Source organism: Calliphora vicina, chromosome 2 (assembly GCF_958450345.1).
Source record: "Calliphora vicina chromosome 2, idCalVici1.1, whole genome shotgun sequence".
In the NCBI taxonomy this organism is placed as follows: Eukaryota; Metazoa; Arthropoda; class Insecta; order Diptera; family Calliphoridae; genus Calliphora; species Calliphora vicina.
Window position 1 is genome coordinate 3,453,027 of NC_088781.1, and position 14,832 is coordinate 3,467,858.

The following is a 14,832-nucleotide window of genomic DNA, read 5'->3' on the forward strand; positions in this document are numbered from 1 at the left end:
TAAATATAAACAAAGAAAAATTAAAGAAAAATTCCATACAAATTGAATTCAAAAATTGTTTATGAATATGACTTTTAAAATATAGGATTAAACTCTTTACAGGTTTTTTTATTTTTAACTCAAATTAGGAAAATTATTTAAGTGAAAGCTTTACTAAAATTATACACGCAAAGAAACGACAAGATTACGATATGATTGCGGAAAATATGCTATGTTCTGTGTAAATTTATGCAGTTAGTTGTGAACAACTTAATTCTTGAAGACAGTGTTTGGCAATATGATTGATTTTGAAGTTGTGATAATTTATGAGAATCATGACATGCTGACAAATATTCCATAACATGTTTATGTGGCTACAACCATAATATTGACATGTAATCTAATATGTTATAAAAATAATCATATTATGATTGAGCTGCAATCATATTATGATTAAACTCAACCATTGCATTTAATTGTTTCCTATAAAAATTTAGTTTTTTCATGAAATTCTTTCGGAATTAGTTTGAGATCTATATAGAACTAGTCTAAAAATGTTTTCCTAACTCAACTCTTTAGAAGTTTTTAAGTATCATAATATTGTATAGATGCTATCAAAAAATCTAAACATAAATTCGTACTAGAACTAGTGATTTTGGAACAAGTTTTAAAAATGTTTTGGAACAGTTATAATTTGGTTTTTATTTAAGCAAAATTGTAGAGTCCGAACGAATATGTCCAGTATCGGATTAGTTCAAAAATTCTTTCTGTATTCAGGCAAAATTTGGCTAAATACCGAAGGCAAATTTTTTTAAAGAAAAAACATTGATTATGGAAACTTAATGGAGAAACGTATTTTCAATATAATCACCCCTATCGCGAATCAATATTTCACATGAAATATTTTCCCTTTTCCCATTTTTCGTTCAACAATTTTGTTCACGTGAAAAAATGTCCCATGTTGTGACAATTTTAGATGGAATTTTGTAAACAATAAGCAGCTACTATCAACTATTGTGAATGAAAAGTTCATGGGAATATTACAATAGCAATTTTTCCTTCGAGGGAAATGGTTATTTCATGGGAACATAGATTTCACATGTTATTGCCGATAGGGGTGAATAACTGAAATCCGATTACTTATATTTTATTGTTAAATGTCTAATAAAACAAGTAAGAGAGCTATATTCGGCTGTGCCGTAACTTATATACCCTTCAGCAAATTATACTCCAAAATAAAAATTTTAAATATTTGTAGGTAAACAAAATTAATTTTTATAGCAGTTCTTTAAATTTTTTTAAATTTTAAAATTTTTTTTTTAAATTTTAAAATTTTTGTTTTGTTTTTTAAATTTTTTTAATATTTTGCGGAAAAAAACTTTTGGTGAAAAAAATCGGGTTAAAAAATATTTTATATATACATCATTGCAAAGGTCTTTGAAATATCTATCATTATATATCCATATTGTCTATATTAATGACTTAATAATCCAGATATAGGTCAAAAATAGGTAAAAAATCGAGGTTGTCCTGGTTTTTTTCTCATATATCAGCCATTTGTGGACCGATTTTGCTGATTTTAAATATCAAACGTCTCGAAAGCATGTCTGACAGAATTATTGAAGATTTGGATCCCGAAGATATCTGGGATATCAACGGTTGGGAGTACCATATATTCGACAGACAGACGGACATGGCTTAATCGACTCCGCTAGCTATAAGGATCCAGAATATATAAACTTTATAGGGTCGGAAATGAAAAATGTAGAAATTACAAACGGAATGACAAACTTATATATACCCTTCTCACGAAGCTGAAGGGTATAAAAACGATCCGGGAAAACTGTTCCCTCAATAATACCTTTCTGTTTAAGACGAAAATGAGATCTAAAAATGAGATGAACTTTTTTTTAACAATTATTTAATTAGTTTCGGTAACGTTCTTAAAATACCTGTTTCGGTCTAGCTCTACAAAATAGCTTTATTGAAAAACTTCCATTGTAAATTTAAATAAAAATGCGTAGAGCTTTTATTTATACATATTTTTTGTACTTTACTAATACATATTCATAACACTTACTAGAATTTTGACAATGCCTTTTTGATCCAAAGCTTATTTTTCTCTTTATGAAATAAACATTTTTAACCATTCTTTATTTAACTATGAAGCTCTCAAACTCAATGAACTTATTAAAGCAATTTGTATCCCAAGTATTCGAGGCACATCGACATAAAAACAACCATAAACAATAACAATCATCATTCAAAACACACAATTCATTAAATTATCAAATCAATTTAAACGCTGGCTATTTTAAGTGTGTGTCGGTCGGCGAGCACAAATTGATTTGATGTGTTAATTTGTGATAAAAAAAATATGATTTTTAAAGAAAAACATAAATAATAAATGAAATTTACTGCATTAGAATAGAGACACACTTCCAAACAAAAACAGACTCACTCAATCACACAATAAACTACAGAAAAGTGAAAGAATACAAAAAAAAATGCCGCAACTAAAGTGTGAAATTTCCGTTTTTTACAAAATCGTTTTAATTTCTTATTTTTTGTAGAAATTGTAACAAAAACTACACAATCCTTAAACACACATAAAATAATATAAAAAAAAGCAAACTGAGAAATTAAAAATCAAATTGAAGAGGAAGACCGGATACAAAAACCATGAAAGCTTTTGATTTATTATAGTTTGCAAATTAAGCAAATGATGAAAAAATAAATAAAATTTAGTTAAGCTTTCACTTGGAAACATAAAATATAAAATAGATATGTAGATGTACGAGATGGATAAATGGAATGGAATGAATTGGTTGACTAACTGATTGGTCTTCTGGCTGATTGGGAAGTGCATTAATAACATGGGTGTTGCTAACAAATTACGTGATTGTCTTTAACCTTTTCATTTACTTGCTACGTAATGCAAAAATGAAGGTCATTTTAAATAAATATCATTTGACAACTTACCTTTAAGTGGGGTTTTTCCCGGTGTCGTTTTGACATCTAAACGTTTGGTATGAAGATTAAACTTTTTCGGTGGTGGTGAACCTTTAATGCTGGTTGTGCTACCACCAGTGGGTGTGCTGGCTGTTGTGGATGTTGTTGAAGGTGATGTTGAAGAAGTACTTTGGACATTAGAAGTAAAACGTTTTTCTAAAATAAAAAACAATAAGAGATACAAGCAAATTAATAAAATGTATACAAAAAGTAAAGCATATTTTAGGGAGTGTTAAGAAAATTACAGTATATGTGAAAATTTGAATAAACAGTTTCCTCTGTTTAGACACATTATTAATGTGAAATGTTTATAAACATTGAAATACAGATGTATCTACATATTATGTACCATGTAATTAAAGAGTTGTTTGCTTAATTAAATTAATGTAAATCTAATCAGTTTAAGTTTTTAATTAGACTCTTTAAAATACATACATATTTAAGTAGTATTTTTCACTTACGTCTATAACATTTAAATGCCGCTGTTAAATAAGCTAAACATGACATGCCAATATTTTGAGTTAAACACAATTTGCTCCTTTTTAATAAATTTTTTTAAAGGTTCGCAGAATTTATATTTTTGGTATTTTTCTGAACAAGTTTCTTGTAACACTAAAATTTTGTATTAAAATTTGCCAATATTAATGATATCAAAACAGAATTTTTAAATATTTTGTTTATTTTCTTTTTTTTGTTTTTAAAATTTTTTAATAATATTTGACTGACAAACAAAATTTTATGAATACATAGAATTTTATTTTACCCTACACGGAATATTAAAACTCGACTGTTTTTTACTCGCAAACATTTTTTATAGGTGTAACATAGTTTTTGTTAAAAATAGCTATTTCTTATACTTTGAAAGATATTTAAATTGGAATTTAAAAATTGTTTGCCACTTTTTGTATTGACATCATTTATTGGAAATATCAAGTTTAAAACTTAATTACATTTGCATTCCAGTCAAATTCCAACAAAATGTTCAAGTGCTTGATTTTTTTGGGGCTTTGGTGCTTATTGGGTTGTATTAGTAAATAGAACATCCCAGAAGTTCTTGGAGACTGTACCGAACTAGTGATTTTACCTATCATTTAGGCTGACTAAATAAACGTTTAAAGTGACTACACTCTAAATTACTTAGAGACGCTTAAGTGACAATTGACTTCACGCAAGATAACATGGGATGTATAAAGTAACCAATTAACTTCTTTCTGTATTACAAAGAGCAAATACGTGTCAAATGACCCGAAATATATCAGTTGGAGTTAGCCAAGTAATCAGACCTTAGTGAAAATTACTGTATATAAGGGATACATTGACAACTTGTTTAATTGCTGGTATTTTTAAGGATACAAATAATTTAGTGTTTATTTTCACTAAAAAAAACAAACCCAACATAACTAAACCTTAAATGATATGTACATATATTCATTTGAGCATCCAAAGTGGCTGAAAATTGTTTTAATGCGATATTCTTCGATCATAATATCGAGACTTTGTACACAATCATTTAATTGATGGTAAAAGCATTCCACACTTTCTTAATAAAATCATAAAATTGCTTGAAATATTACTGTCATTGTAAAATTAAACAATTTATTCATATTTGTCACTCTAAAAACCTACGCTGATTACCCAGCTTAATGAGTTGAAGATAATTTTGTAATTTACAATAGAAAATAGACACATTATCGAAAACCCACTGGCTGCATTGAATTTATTACACCACAAATCGTAAACACACACACAAATTAACATCATCATCAACCTATTCAACTTTTCACTAAACACCTAAATGTCAAAGACCTGTCAACCACAGTTAACCATATGAGCACCCAACATTATCATCATCATCATCATCCTTCTTACCACATCCATTGTCATTATCATGATGAGTGACCATCGTCATCATCTTCAGTATCATGTACATCATGGTCGTCATAGTGGTTGGTCATCTTGAATGGAATGGTATGTGGAATTGTTGTTGTTGTTGGTTTGTTACTATGAAAGTGTCATTTAAAATGTATTTACCCACTACTTAATAATAAATAATGATGCTGCTGCTGTTGCTGTTGCTAAAATGAAATTGATGCTTTTACGTTGAAACATCTCTTCCGTCTTGAACGAAATACATAAATATGTATTTAAAAAACCAGTTTAAATGTGAACATGATGATGTTTATTTTATTCATTTTGACCAAATTTAGAAGACCAAGTCAATGCATCAAATAGCGCATTGCTCTTTTTGTTTTGTTTTTGGTCTTTATAAAACAGCTGCTGCTGCTTTATTTCTGTTTACCGTCTGTGCAGCAACATGATGCACTTGGACAGAGATATCATATCACAACACTACTCTACACAGCATACTATGTACCAACATAGAACACCTGTTATCTTTTACGAAAAAAAAAATAAAATAATATAAAAAGAGACTGAGTCGGTGGTATTCTGGTTGATGGTGTGGTAAGTTAGAGAAAAATGTTCTTAATTTAACAAGATCTTAAAAGCAAAATAATTATGGACCAAACACATACAATACTTGTGCTTTAACAGCAACTGACGCATTGGCCAAACAAATGTAACTCAAACAGTCCTTTAGAAATACGTGTTTATAATACATTTTCGTACTTTACATACTTTAAATTTAAAAACCAATCCAACTTTTGTACTTTGCGCTGAAGTTGGCTGTACTAATTGAAACGATGAGAAAAGAAATTACTCATTTATAAAACTGAAAGAGATTTTGTACTCTTTAATTGTGCTTCTTAAAGAGTAATGTTTTCACAACAACTTGTTGATATTGATCAGCAACATGTTGCTATGCTTAAAATATTAGTGTTCTTGTTATTTGAAGATACCATACCACAAGTAGTAGTCAAATTATTAAGTTTGGAAGGAAAAAATTTAATTGAATTAATTTCAGAAAATGTGAAAACATGACAATGCTCATGTTTCCAAACGAGACACTTTTACAGGCTTTAATAAAAAAATAAAAAAATATTTGAGAATACTGCCAAAAACCTGCAACTCTGACTATAAAGCAACATGTATACAGCAATTGCTTAAAAGATCTCTCGTTATCAACAGTAAAAGCAACATCAAATTCTCTTAAAAAGTGAATTTTTCAATCATTTAAGAGAAAGTGTATCTGATTAGTTTATTTTTCTTAACAAAATACAAAACAAAACAGGTTTTTTATGTACCTTTGTTGAAGACGCACGTCTCGTACTCATTCCTCGACGCGACTGGCATTAATTTGTATGCAGATGTTTGTAAATTTATTTTGAGATCATTTATGTGTGTTTTTTTTTAAATTATTTTAACGATACAATGCAAAACTTTAAATAAATGAAATTCTTGATCTTGTCTTAGTGTTTTGTGTTTTTGCTTTTTATTGTTGTTGATGATGTTATATTTTATTGTTTTCTTTCAATAAAATATTCAACAATTAACAGTTAAATGGATGAGGTGAAGAGAAAACGTGCAACTAATTAAGAGATCTCCTCTGCTGAATTAGATCATACATATTCGTATGATAATGACAACACTCCATGGGAATTTTGTTTTGTTGGAAATATTCACTTTACCATCTTGATTTAATAACCCATTTTATGAAAGATAATTATTTTCAAATCTCTACATTTTTGTGGTAAGTAGTAAGTACGTGGTGTAAACATCACAAAATGTTAACACTGTTTGCACACACGAACGAACGCCTTTTTCATAAGCCGCAAAATCAATAAGATTTTGTAAAAAATTTGCGTACGAGCATAAATAAACACATTAGATATAATTGTTTTGTAGATTATTGAATTAGCGCTCAAAAGTCTTTTAAATAGTTTCTCTGCAAGTGGGCTTCAAAGCAATCAAGAATAATTATTAAATATATTGATTACCGACACTGCCACTTTGTAGCGCACGAATGATAGAAAAAGCGTAGTATGTAATAACGTATCTGTAGTAAATATTGGTAGCTAAACATTGAACATGAACAATGTGTGAGTGGGCTGGTTGACTTTGCTGCTGTCAGTAGATAAATTAACATTGAACTATTTTACAACTTGAAAAGATTTTCCCATGCTGCATCATGGAGTATGGTAAATATTAATGCAAATGTGTGACGGTTGCAACACCTGTCAGTCGTTATAATCTCTTTTTAATTCGAATTGATAGATACAAGCATGTTATCTCCATTATTTCCAAGTTTATTTTTATATACATATGAAACAAACAAAATATGTACTTAAGTGAATCTGCTAATAAACATTGAAATGTCTGCAAAGATTTTCAACAAGCATCGGTGGTTCAGTGGTAGAATGCTCGCCTGCCACGCGGGCGGCCCGGGTTCGATTCCCGGCCGATGCAATACGATTTTTTTTTATTTTTATTAACTTTTTATGGATATATTTTTAAGGTGATTTAGAGAAAAATACATTAATGAGCTGTTTTCCTATAGCGAACGAGAGCTTTGAGTGGACGTTTTACATGTATTTTGTTTTTGTTACAATAACAAAACACATGTTAAATTTCCACTCAAAGTACTCGTTCGCTATAGAAAAACCGCACATACTAAGTACTATTCTATTTACACGTGTGTCTTAGGGAGGCCCTGTTTCTTTGAAAATGGAAAACGTAAGTTTTATGGAAACTGAATTTAAACTAGGTTTAAACTGTGCTTTACCAACAAATTAACTTAATAACGTTATAACGTCAAAATAACCATACGGTTTGACATAACTTTTTTTTTCTTTTTGACAGCTGTCATTTGTTGCATATCTGTAATAAGCTTTAAGTGATCATAACATTTATTTTTCTTTAAAAAAATATTTTGTTTTGTATTCTTTCTTTTAATGTGTTTTTTTTGTTAAGATTAAAATGAATTATGGTTTCCCACATAAATCTGCTGGTTTCAACAGACAACAGGAATGAAAATGTTTGTTTTCCAGTCGTCTCCCTTTATAATTGTATAATTTCTTTTACTTTTTAATTCACATGAAATTTACACTGTTTATCTTTCGTCATCGCGATTCACTTTGTATTTAATTTAATTTTCATAAAAATCTATAGCATGTCTTAATTCGTCTTGCTTTTCATTATATTTCTTGTTTTATTTTAATAAAAGGTCTGGGATTGTTTTCCTTTAAGTAAAGTACACAACTAAAGTAGTCGTCTATGTGGTGTTTTAAACATTCCATGGAAAATAGCTGCAGTTACATAAGAATTTATTTATTTATTTAAAAGAAATACAGTTTCTTTCAAATTGCATTAAATTCTCCAGTTATTTTGCACGAAATTAAATGAAAAACACAAAAACTGCAATTGTTACCCAAACATGACTTGCATTGTAAATTAGAGCCACAGAGAGAATGTTTTACGATGATAAATTTTTCAAATAAGCACTTTTTTTATTTTTGCAACACAAAAGACGTATGAAAAGTGCAATTGATTAATTAAAATAATAAAAAAAAAGAAATGCAATAACGAGGTACAAGTATAAATAAAATTATATCAGTCAATTACTTGACAAGGGGTAGGACAATCAATCCATCCATTTAACGTTTCACGAAACAATCGTTGAATATTTAAATTATCATTCAATACAATATTTTTCTCCCCTCTGCCTTTCTACAGTGACAACATAATAATTCTTGTATTTTTGTTGCTACGAGTTTCAATTTACCATGACCTTTTGCAATAAAGTTAAATGTATAAATTTATATAAACAAATAGTAATATTCTTAAAGAATTTTCATTATTTATTAGAGAATTTCTTCATTGAAATAACCATTGGTATTTAAAATCAATTTCTATAGCATCCGAAGTCAAAAATAAAAAAAAATTTTGTATTTGTTGAGACTCGGTCCATAAATGGCTGAGATATAAGCACATACAATATTTATAGCCAATGGTACGAAAGAGTTAATTCTTAATTCCATTTTTACAATCAAACTAAATGTTATATCTTAATCATTCCGTTAATCAATTCATTATGAATAAATTCTTAGGCTTAATTCTTTTGCACTTCAAATGTATTGAATTCATTCCATTGAAAAAAAAATTGTTCATAGAATTACATAGTACAACATTTTTCTGTTCATTGCTTTGGGACTCATAAGAAAAAAAATAAGAACTTCTGCATCATTAGTTTTGTCAAGTTGGCTGCCGTAATAATTTAATGGCCACTCGAATTTTTTTTTGCTCAAGATTTTTATCACTTTTTCTATATTTTAACACGGTTATATCTCGGTATTCCGTAAGGAATATCTCTTTTGTATCTGAAGCAAAGTTGTAGATATTGAATAGGAGAAAAAAAAGCGGAACATACCTACCCGAAAAAAGTGCATCCAGTGCAAAAAATTTCCATTTTTTAAATTGTTTTCAACTTTTTTGCTCAATAAGTGGATTACAAATCCAATTATGAACCGATCACCATGAAATTAGGTCGTGTGATTTATGTCTATATGAAAGTTATTTACAATGAATTCTCTTGATGGTATACATACAAAATTCATGGTAAATAACTTTCATATAGACGCAAATCGCACGACCTAATTTCATGGTGATCGGTTCATAATTGGATTTGTAATCCAGTTATTGAGCAAAAAAGGTGAAAAATTGGTAAAAAATGTAAAAAAAAAATTGGCATTTTTGGAATTTTTAAGGCACTGGATGCACTTTTTTCGGTTAGGTATGTTCCGCTTTTTTTTCTCCTATTCAATATCTACAACTTTGCTTCAGACACAAAAGAGATATTCCTTACTGTATACCGAGATATAACCGTGTTAAAATTTAGAAAAAGTGATAAAAATCCATCTTGAGCAAAAAAATTCGTATGGCCATTAAATTATTACGGCAGCCAACTTGACAAAACTAATGATGCAGAAGTTCTTATTTTTGGGGCTACTTTCACGTGCAATTGTCAGAATTGAGTCCCAAAATCATGTGTTGTACTGTGTTACTTGCTTATTGAATCATAGAAATTTATTTTAATTCAAATCCATTACAAAATAGCTTTAAAAATGTATTAAATCCAAAAATTGTTTTTGTCATTCCGTTTGTAACACATCGAAATAGTCATAGCAGACCCACAAAAGTGTATATAGTATGGGTCCTTATTAAATTATAAGGTTAGTTTGGCATTGAAAATGGGCAATATTGGTCAGTAATTTCACCTAGACCCCATACAAATGTCCCCACGGAATACTGTTTAAGCATTTTACACAAATTAGTTGTGAGGATCGGTCCATAATTGACCCTACCCCCCATATAACCCCTATGTCAGAAACATATTTTATTGTCACATGTTGATATTGCGGATTCGGCACAGCTCTCTTACTTGTTTCAATTCATTTTGTAAATGAGTAAAATCAAAACAACAACAAATCTAAATGAAGAAAAAATATTTTGATTCAAATTGGAATTAACAAAAATTTAGTCAATTACTTCAACAATAAATGAATTCTATTTAAATAAAAGCCATTGAATGAAGCTAAAGTATTTATGATTTTAGTGAATTAGCTCAAATTTAAATAGAAAGACACATAGCTTTTTTACTAATACATTCGCACCTATTATGTTTTTGACAACTGAGTTAGGTAGTTGACAGCATAAAGAAATATACATAGAGCGGAAACTCTGCTGTCAAAGACCTAACTCAATTGTCAAAAACATAAGTAAGAATGTGTTAGTAAAAAAAACTATGTGAAAACAAATTTTTTTGTTTGAGTATTTTTCTAGTTTCCGCTCTATGTATATTTCTCTATGGTTGAAAGCAGAGTCTCCAATCTATGTGTATTTATCTATGGCTCTGTGTATAACTCATCTATGTCAAATATAACAAAAAAATATTTATAATATTATTATGATTTAATTCCGCTCAATCAGTCAGTAAAATAATGAAAGATTAAAAAACACACCTAAAAAAATTTCATCTCCTCACATCACAATAATTTCCGCTTGGGCTAACATTTTTTTTATAAAAAGCTCTTTCAACAAAAACAAAAACAAATTTGGAATTGGCTTATTAGTCAATAAAATCACTTAATATAATTTTTATAAAAATTTATTTTTAATTTCATCAAAAAAGATCAGAAAGTGTCATAATAATCACGCGTTTAATTATGTAGTCAATAAATTAAACTTATTGCTGTTGATACAAGTGTAAATTTAAAATAGATTCTAAATAATATGTGAATAACAAAATACCAAGAATTATTTACAACGTTTTGTTATCTTCTTAACAAAAATAATATTTTTTCATTATCGTTTCACTTTTACGCCAAGTAAGAACTGATGTTCTTCTGTTCTAAATAAAATGTTTACAAGATATTCAATTGTTTGTTTTGCATTTCATTTAATACTACGTTCAAATTTAGTACACGCCAATGGTTATCTAAGTTATGGACCCGATATTAAGGGATCAGTAGGTGAGGTATGGCCCAAACCCTTGTGGCAAGATAATACGGGACGTTATTATGGCATTGATGTCAACAACATTCAACTTGTGGTAAGATTTTAAAACAAAATACAATTTTGTTCATGTTCTGCAAATAAATATTCACAGGCTGTCAACAAAAATTGTGCCTTAATGCAGGAAGCCCTACAACGTTACACCACAATTATAAAAAATTCTGCACAAGGTTATATACGAGCTCCCCAAACTAAATTTGTACGCAAAATACAAAAGATACGAGTGAATTTGACAAAGACATGTGAAACACTGCCTCACTTAAATATGGATGAGTCATGTAGGCGTCGAAAAATCCACATCATCCAAAATCCAACTGCAGATGTTAAAATTTAAAGCAATTTTTCTTTTTATTTATCTCACTTAAAGATTTTGTTTGGGGTGATGGACGTGTCATAGCCAACTCTGTTTGGGGCATTTTAAGAGGTTTAGAAACATTCTCCCAACTCTTGGTGCCCATGCCAAATGGTATTGTAAGTGGATTTTCTTTCGCATTTATATTCGTTTATTTTTAAAGAGCAAACATTTTTAGCTACGCATACCAGAAACAGAAATTTATGATGCTCCTCGTTTTAAATATCGAGGCCTGATGTTGGATTCTGCTCGTCATTTTATAACCAAATCGAAAATATTACAATTGTTGGAGGGTATGGCCTACAACAAGTTGAATGTGTTTCATTGGCATATCACGGATGATTCTGCTTTTCCTTTTAATTCCACTGTTTTTCCTGAACTATCGGTTAAGGGCGCTTATAGGCCCGAATTTACCTATTCGAAAGCTGATGTAAGGGAAATTGTGGAATTTGCCCGTCAAAGGGGAATTCGTGTTGTGCCTGAATTTGATACACCTGGTGAGTGTGATACATACATATACATTTTAATTAAAAACTACCAAATCGTTCAAGTCTTAATGGCTCCAATAAACCTTTAAAAATAAAAAATATCTGTAGATAAGTTTTCAAATTAATTTGTAAAAAATTGTACATTTTTCAACTGAAAATTTTGTAAGGACCATTAGACCCATTAAGTAATATATATACCCTTTTTTAAATCGACACAAATCTTAAATGTTTTGAATAATTTGAAGTAGAAAATGCAGTATCAATGAATTTTGCAACCAGTATTATTATATCAGATTATAATACTGGTAGCTGGTATTATATTCTGAAACCTGTTGCGAAATTCCTAAGCATTAATATCTGTATTTTTTTCTAAGCTCTCAATGTATTTATTTTATTTATATAGCACACACGGCATCATGGGGTGCTTCACATCCGGAAATTATGACAGAATGTTTCGGTGATTTTTCAGGCCAACTGGGACCTTTAAACCCTACAAAGGATACAACTTTTGAGTTTCTATACAAACTATTTAGGTAAGAATAAAACATCAAATTTAAAATATTCTAAAACCTTTCATAATCAGTGAGTTGCGCGATTTATTCCTTGATGAATATCTACACTTGGGTGTAGATGAAGTAGATTCGGCTTGTTGGGAGTCAAACCCCCAAATACAAAGTTATTTAGCCTCAAAGGATCTAGATAATGGGGATTTGTCCTATATGTTTCTGGAACGATTTACAGCTAATATATCCTCATTGGGTTGGAAACAAATGGTGTGGCAGGAGGTGAATTTTGCAAAATAAAACAAAAGAAATAATTTATGCTCAACAAAGTTTTTTTTTTAAATTTCAGGGTATGACTGAAAACTTTTGGATGGAATGGCCAGTCAAAACTATTGGCCAAGTATGGTTTGATTATAAGAAAATTGCTCACGACTTGACTGATCATAACTACGATATAATACGTAGTCAAGATTGGTATTTGTATGTATTGGAGACGGGCGGTGATTGGGAAAAATTCTATTCAATAGAACCAACCGATTTCGATGGCACTGACGAGCAAAAGAAACATGTTATAGGAGGTGAAGCTTGTTTATGGTCTGAATTTATAAACGAGCATAATGTAGTGCCCACAACATTTCCCAGAGTAAGTGCTGTGGCTGAACGTTTATGGTCGGAAAAAGCTCATCGGGATACAGACAAGGCTACACCACGTATAGAGGAGCACAATTGTCGTATGATTTTTAGGGGCATAGAAGCGAGACCAGCCAATAGTTATGGGCTGTGTTAGAAGTTATTAAAGTATAAAAATAAAAATATTTGAAAATCAGCTACATTTTGAAATAGTTTTAATTTATTTGATTAAAGGTACAACATATACTATAATTTGTTGCACAGGTGCCACGAGACAGAAGATAAGCTACTTTTATATTTATCTCGTTCTTTCAGAACTGCCTTTTGTTTACATAATACACAACAGTGAGAGCAGCCACAGAAATTTATTTCCTACTCTGTATACTTTGGCCCATAATCATAGTCAAAAATAAAGTACATTTTAAGAGAATTAAACTCGACTTTACTTAAGAGTGGACTTTAGGTCTATCATAGACAAGTTAAAGTATACTTCTGACGCTGAAGTCGACTCTAAATATAAAACTAGCTGAAGTTGTTTTTAACTCGTTTAACAACAGCATCAGCTGTTCTTCGCCGAGTAAAAATGTTCGTCACAAAGTAAAAATGTTTAAGTTACAAGATATTGGTAGAGATTTTGCAATTATTGAACAGTTATCAATAAAATTAGTACCAAAATATCGTAATTATGATATTAATCTTATCTTTTCCATTTTTCCAGAACAAACAACTTTCTTACTTTAGATGTCCCGGTTACTTTTATTGTTTACGTTTTTTGGATTTTTTTTTAAATTTTTTATGTCAGCTGTTCAGCGTTTCCACTTGTCTGTATTTTGTTGTATATTGTATGAAAACATTTTCTACATTTGCGGTGGCACCCAGTTAAAGTCGGTTCAATTTAAAACATACTTTAATTTTGACTATGGTTGCAAATTAATAAAAAAAGGCAGGTTTTTATTTAAAAGTTGTTTTTAAAAAGAACCGACTTTAGTGTTTGACTATGATTATGGGCCTTTGTGTTTAAGGTAAAAATAATCTAACAATTTCCATTTAATGCAATTCCATTTACCTTACAAACGACATCTTTATCAATTTTAATACAACAAAATAATAAAATGAAAAGTAACTGCAACTTACGTGTCAATGATATAATCGCTGGTTTTGGTCGTGTTGAAGAACCATTTGCTGTTTGTTGTGTTTTGGGTGGTGGTCCCAAATCTGTGGGTGATATACTCAAATTACGTACATCACGCTTTTTGGCTGCTCCTGAAAATAAACCAACAAAAATGTGTATAAATAAAAAAAACGAAAGCTCTTTTTGTATTAAGGACGACAATTTATTTTAAAGATAATTTCTGATATGACGACAACTCATTTTCCAGGAATTGATGCAAAGGCACGC

At 29.7% G+C, this 14,832-nt stretch overlaps 2 protein-coding genes across 2 annotated transcripts in view; one reads left to right on the forward strand and one right to left on the reverse strand.

Moving 5' to 3' along the window:
- Window positions 1–14,832, reverse strand: part of toc (toucan) — a 158,253-nt gene that overhangs the window by 61,499 nt on the left and 81,922 nt on the right. The window contains exons 4-5 of the mRNA XM_065502696.1: window positions 14,568–14,696; window positions 2,962–3,147 (exon numbers count right to left, since the gene is read on the reverse strand). Of these exons, the coding sequence (XP_065358768.1) occupies window positions 2,962–3,147; window positions 14,568–14,696 (315 nt within the window). The remainder of the gene's footprint in view (window positions 1–2,961; window positions 3,148–14,567; window positions 14,697–14,832) is intronic.
- LOC135952090 (beta-hexosaminidase subunit beta-like) lies at window positions 11,268–13,627 on the forward strand. Its single transcript, XM_065501886.1, has 7 exons — window positions 11,268–11,497; window positions 11,555–11,738; window positions 11,828–11,931; window positions 11,991–12,309; window positions 12,704–12,833; window positions 12,884–13,085; window positions 13,153–13,627. The coding sequence occupies exons 1-7, from the start codon at window positions 11,306–11,308 to the stop codon at window positions 13,588–13,590; spliced, it is 1,569 nt and encodes a 522-aa protein (XP_065357958.1). The 5' UTR covers window positions 11,268–11,305; the 3' UTR covers window positions 13,591–13,627.

Bases quoted from the DNA above. Each gene is read 5' to 3' on its own strand.
- LOC135952090 (XM_065501886.1), top strand. From the start codon at position 11,306: ATGTTTACAAGATATTCAATTGTTTGTTTTGCATTTCATTTAATACTA. The intron at 11,932-11,990 runs GTAAGTGGATTT...AAACATTTTTAG, and splicing joins TGCCCATGCCAAATGGTATT to CTACGCATACCAGAAACAGA. The intron at 12,310-12,703 runs GTGAGTGTGATA...TTATTTATATAG, and splicing joins GCCTGAATTTGATACACCTG to CACACACGGCATCATGGGGT.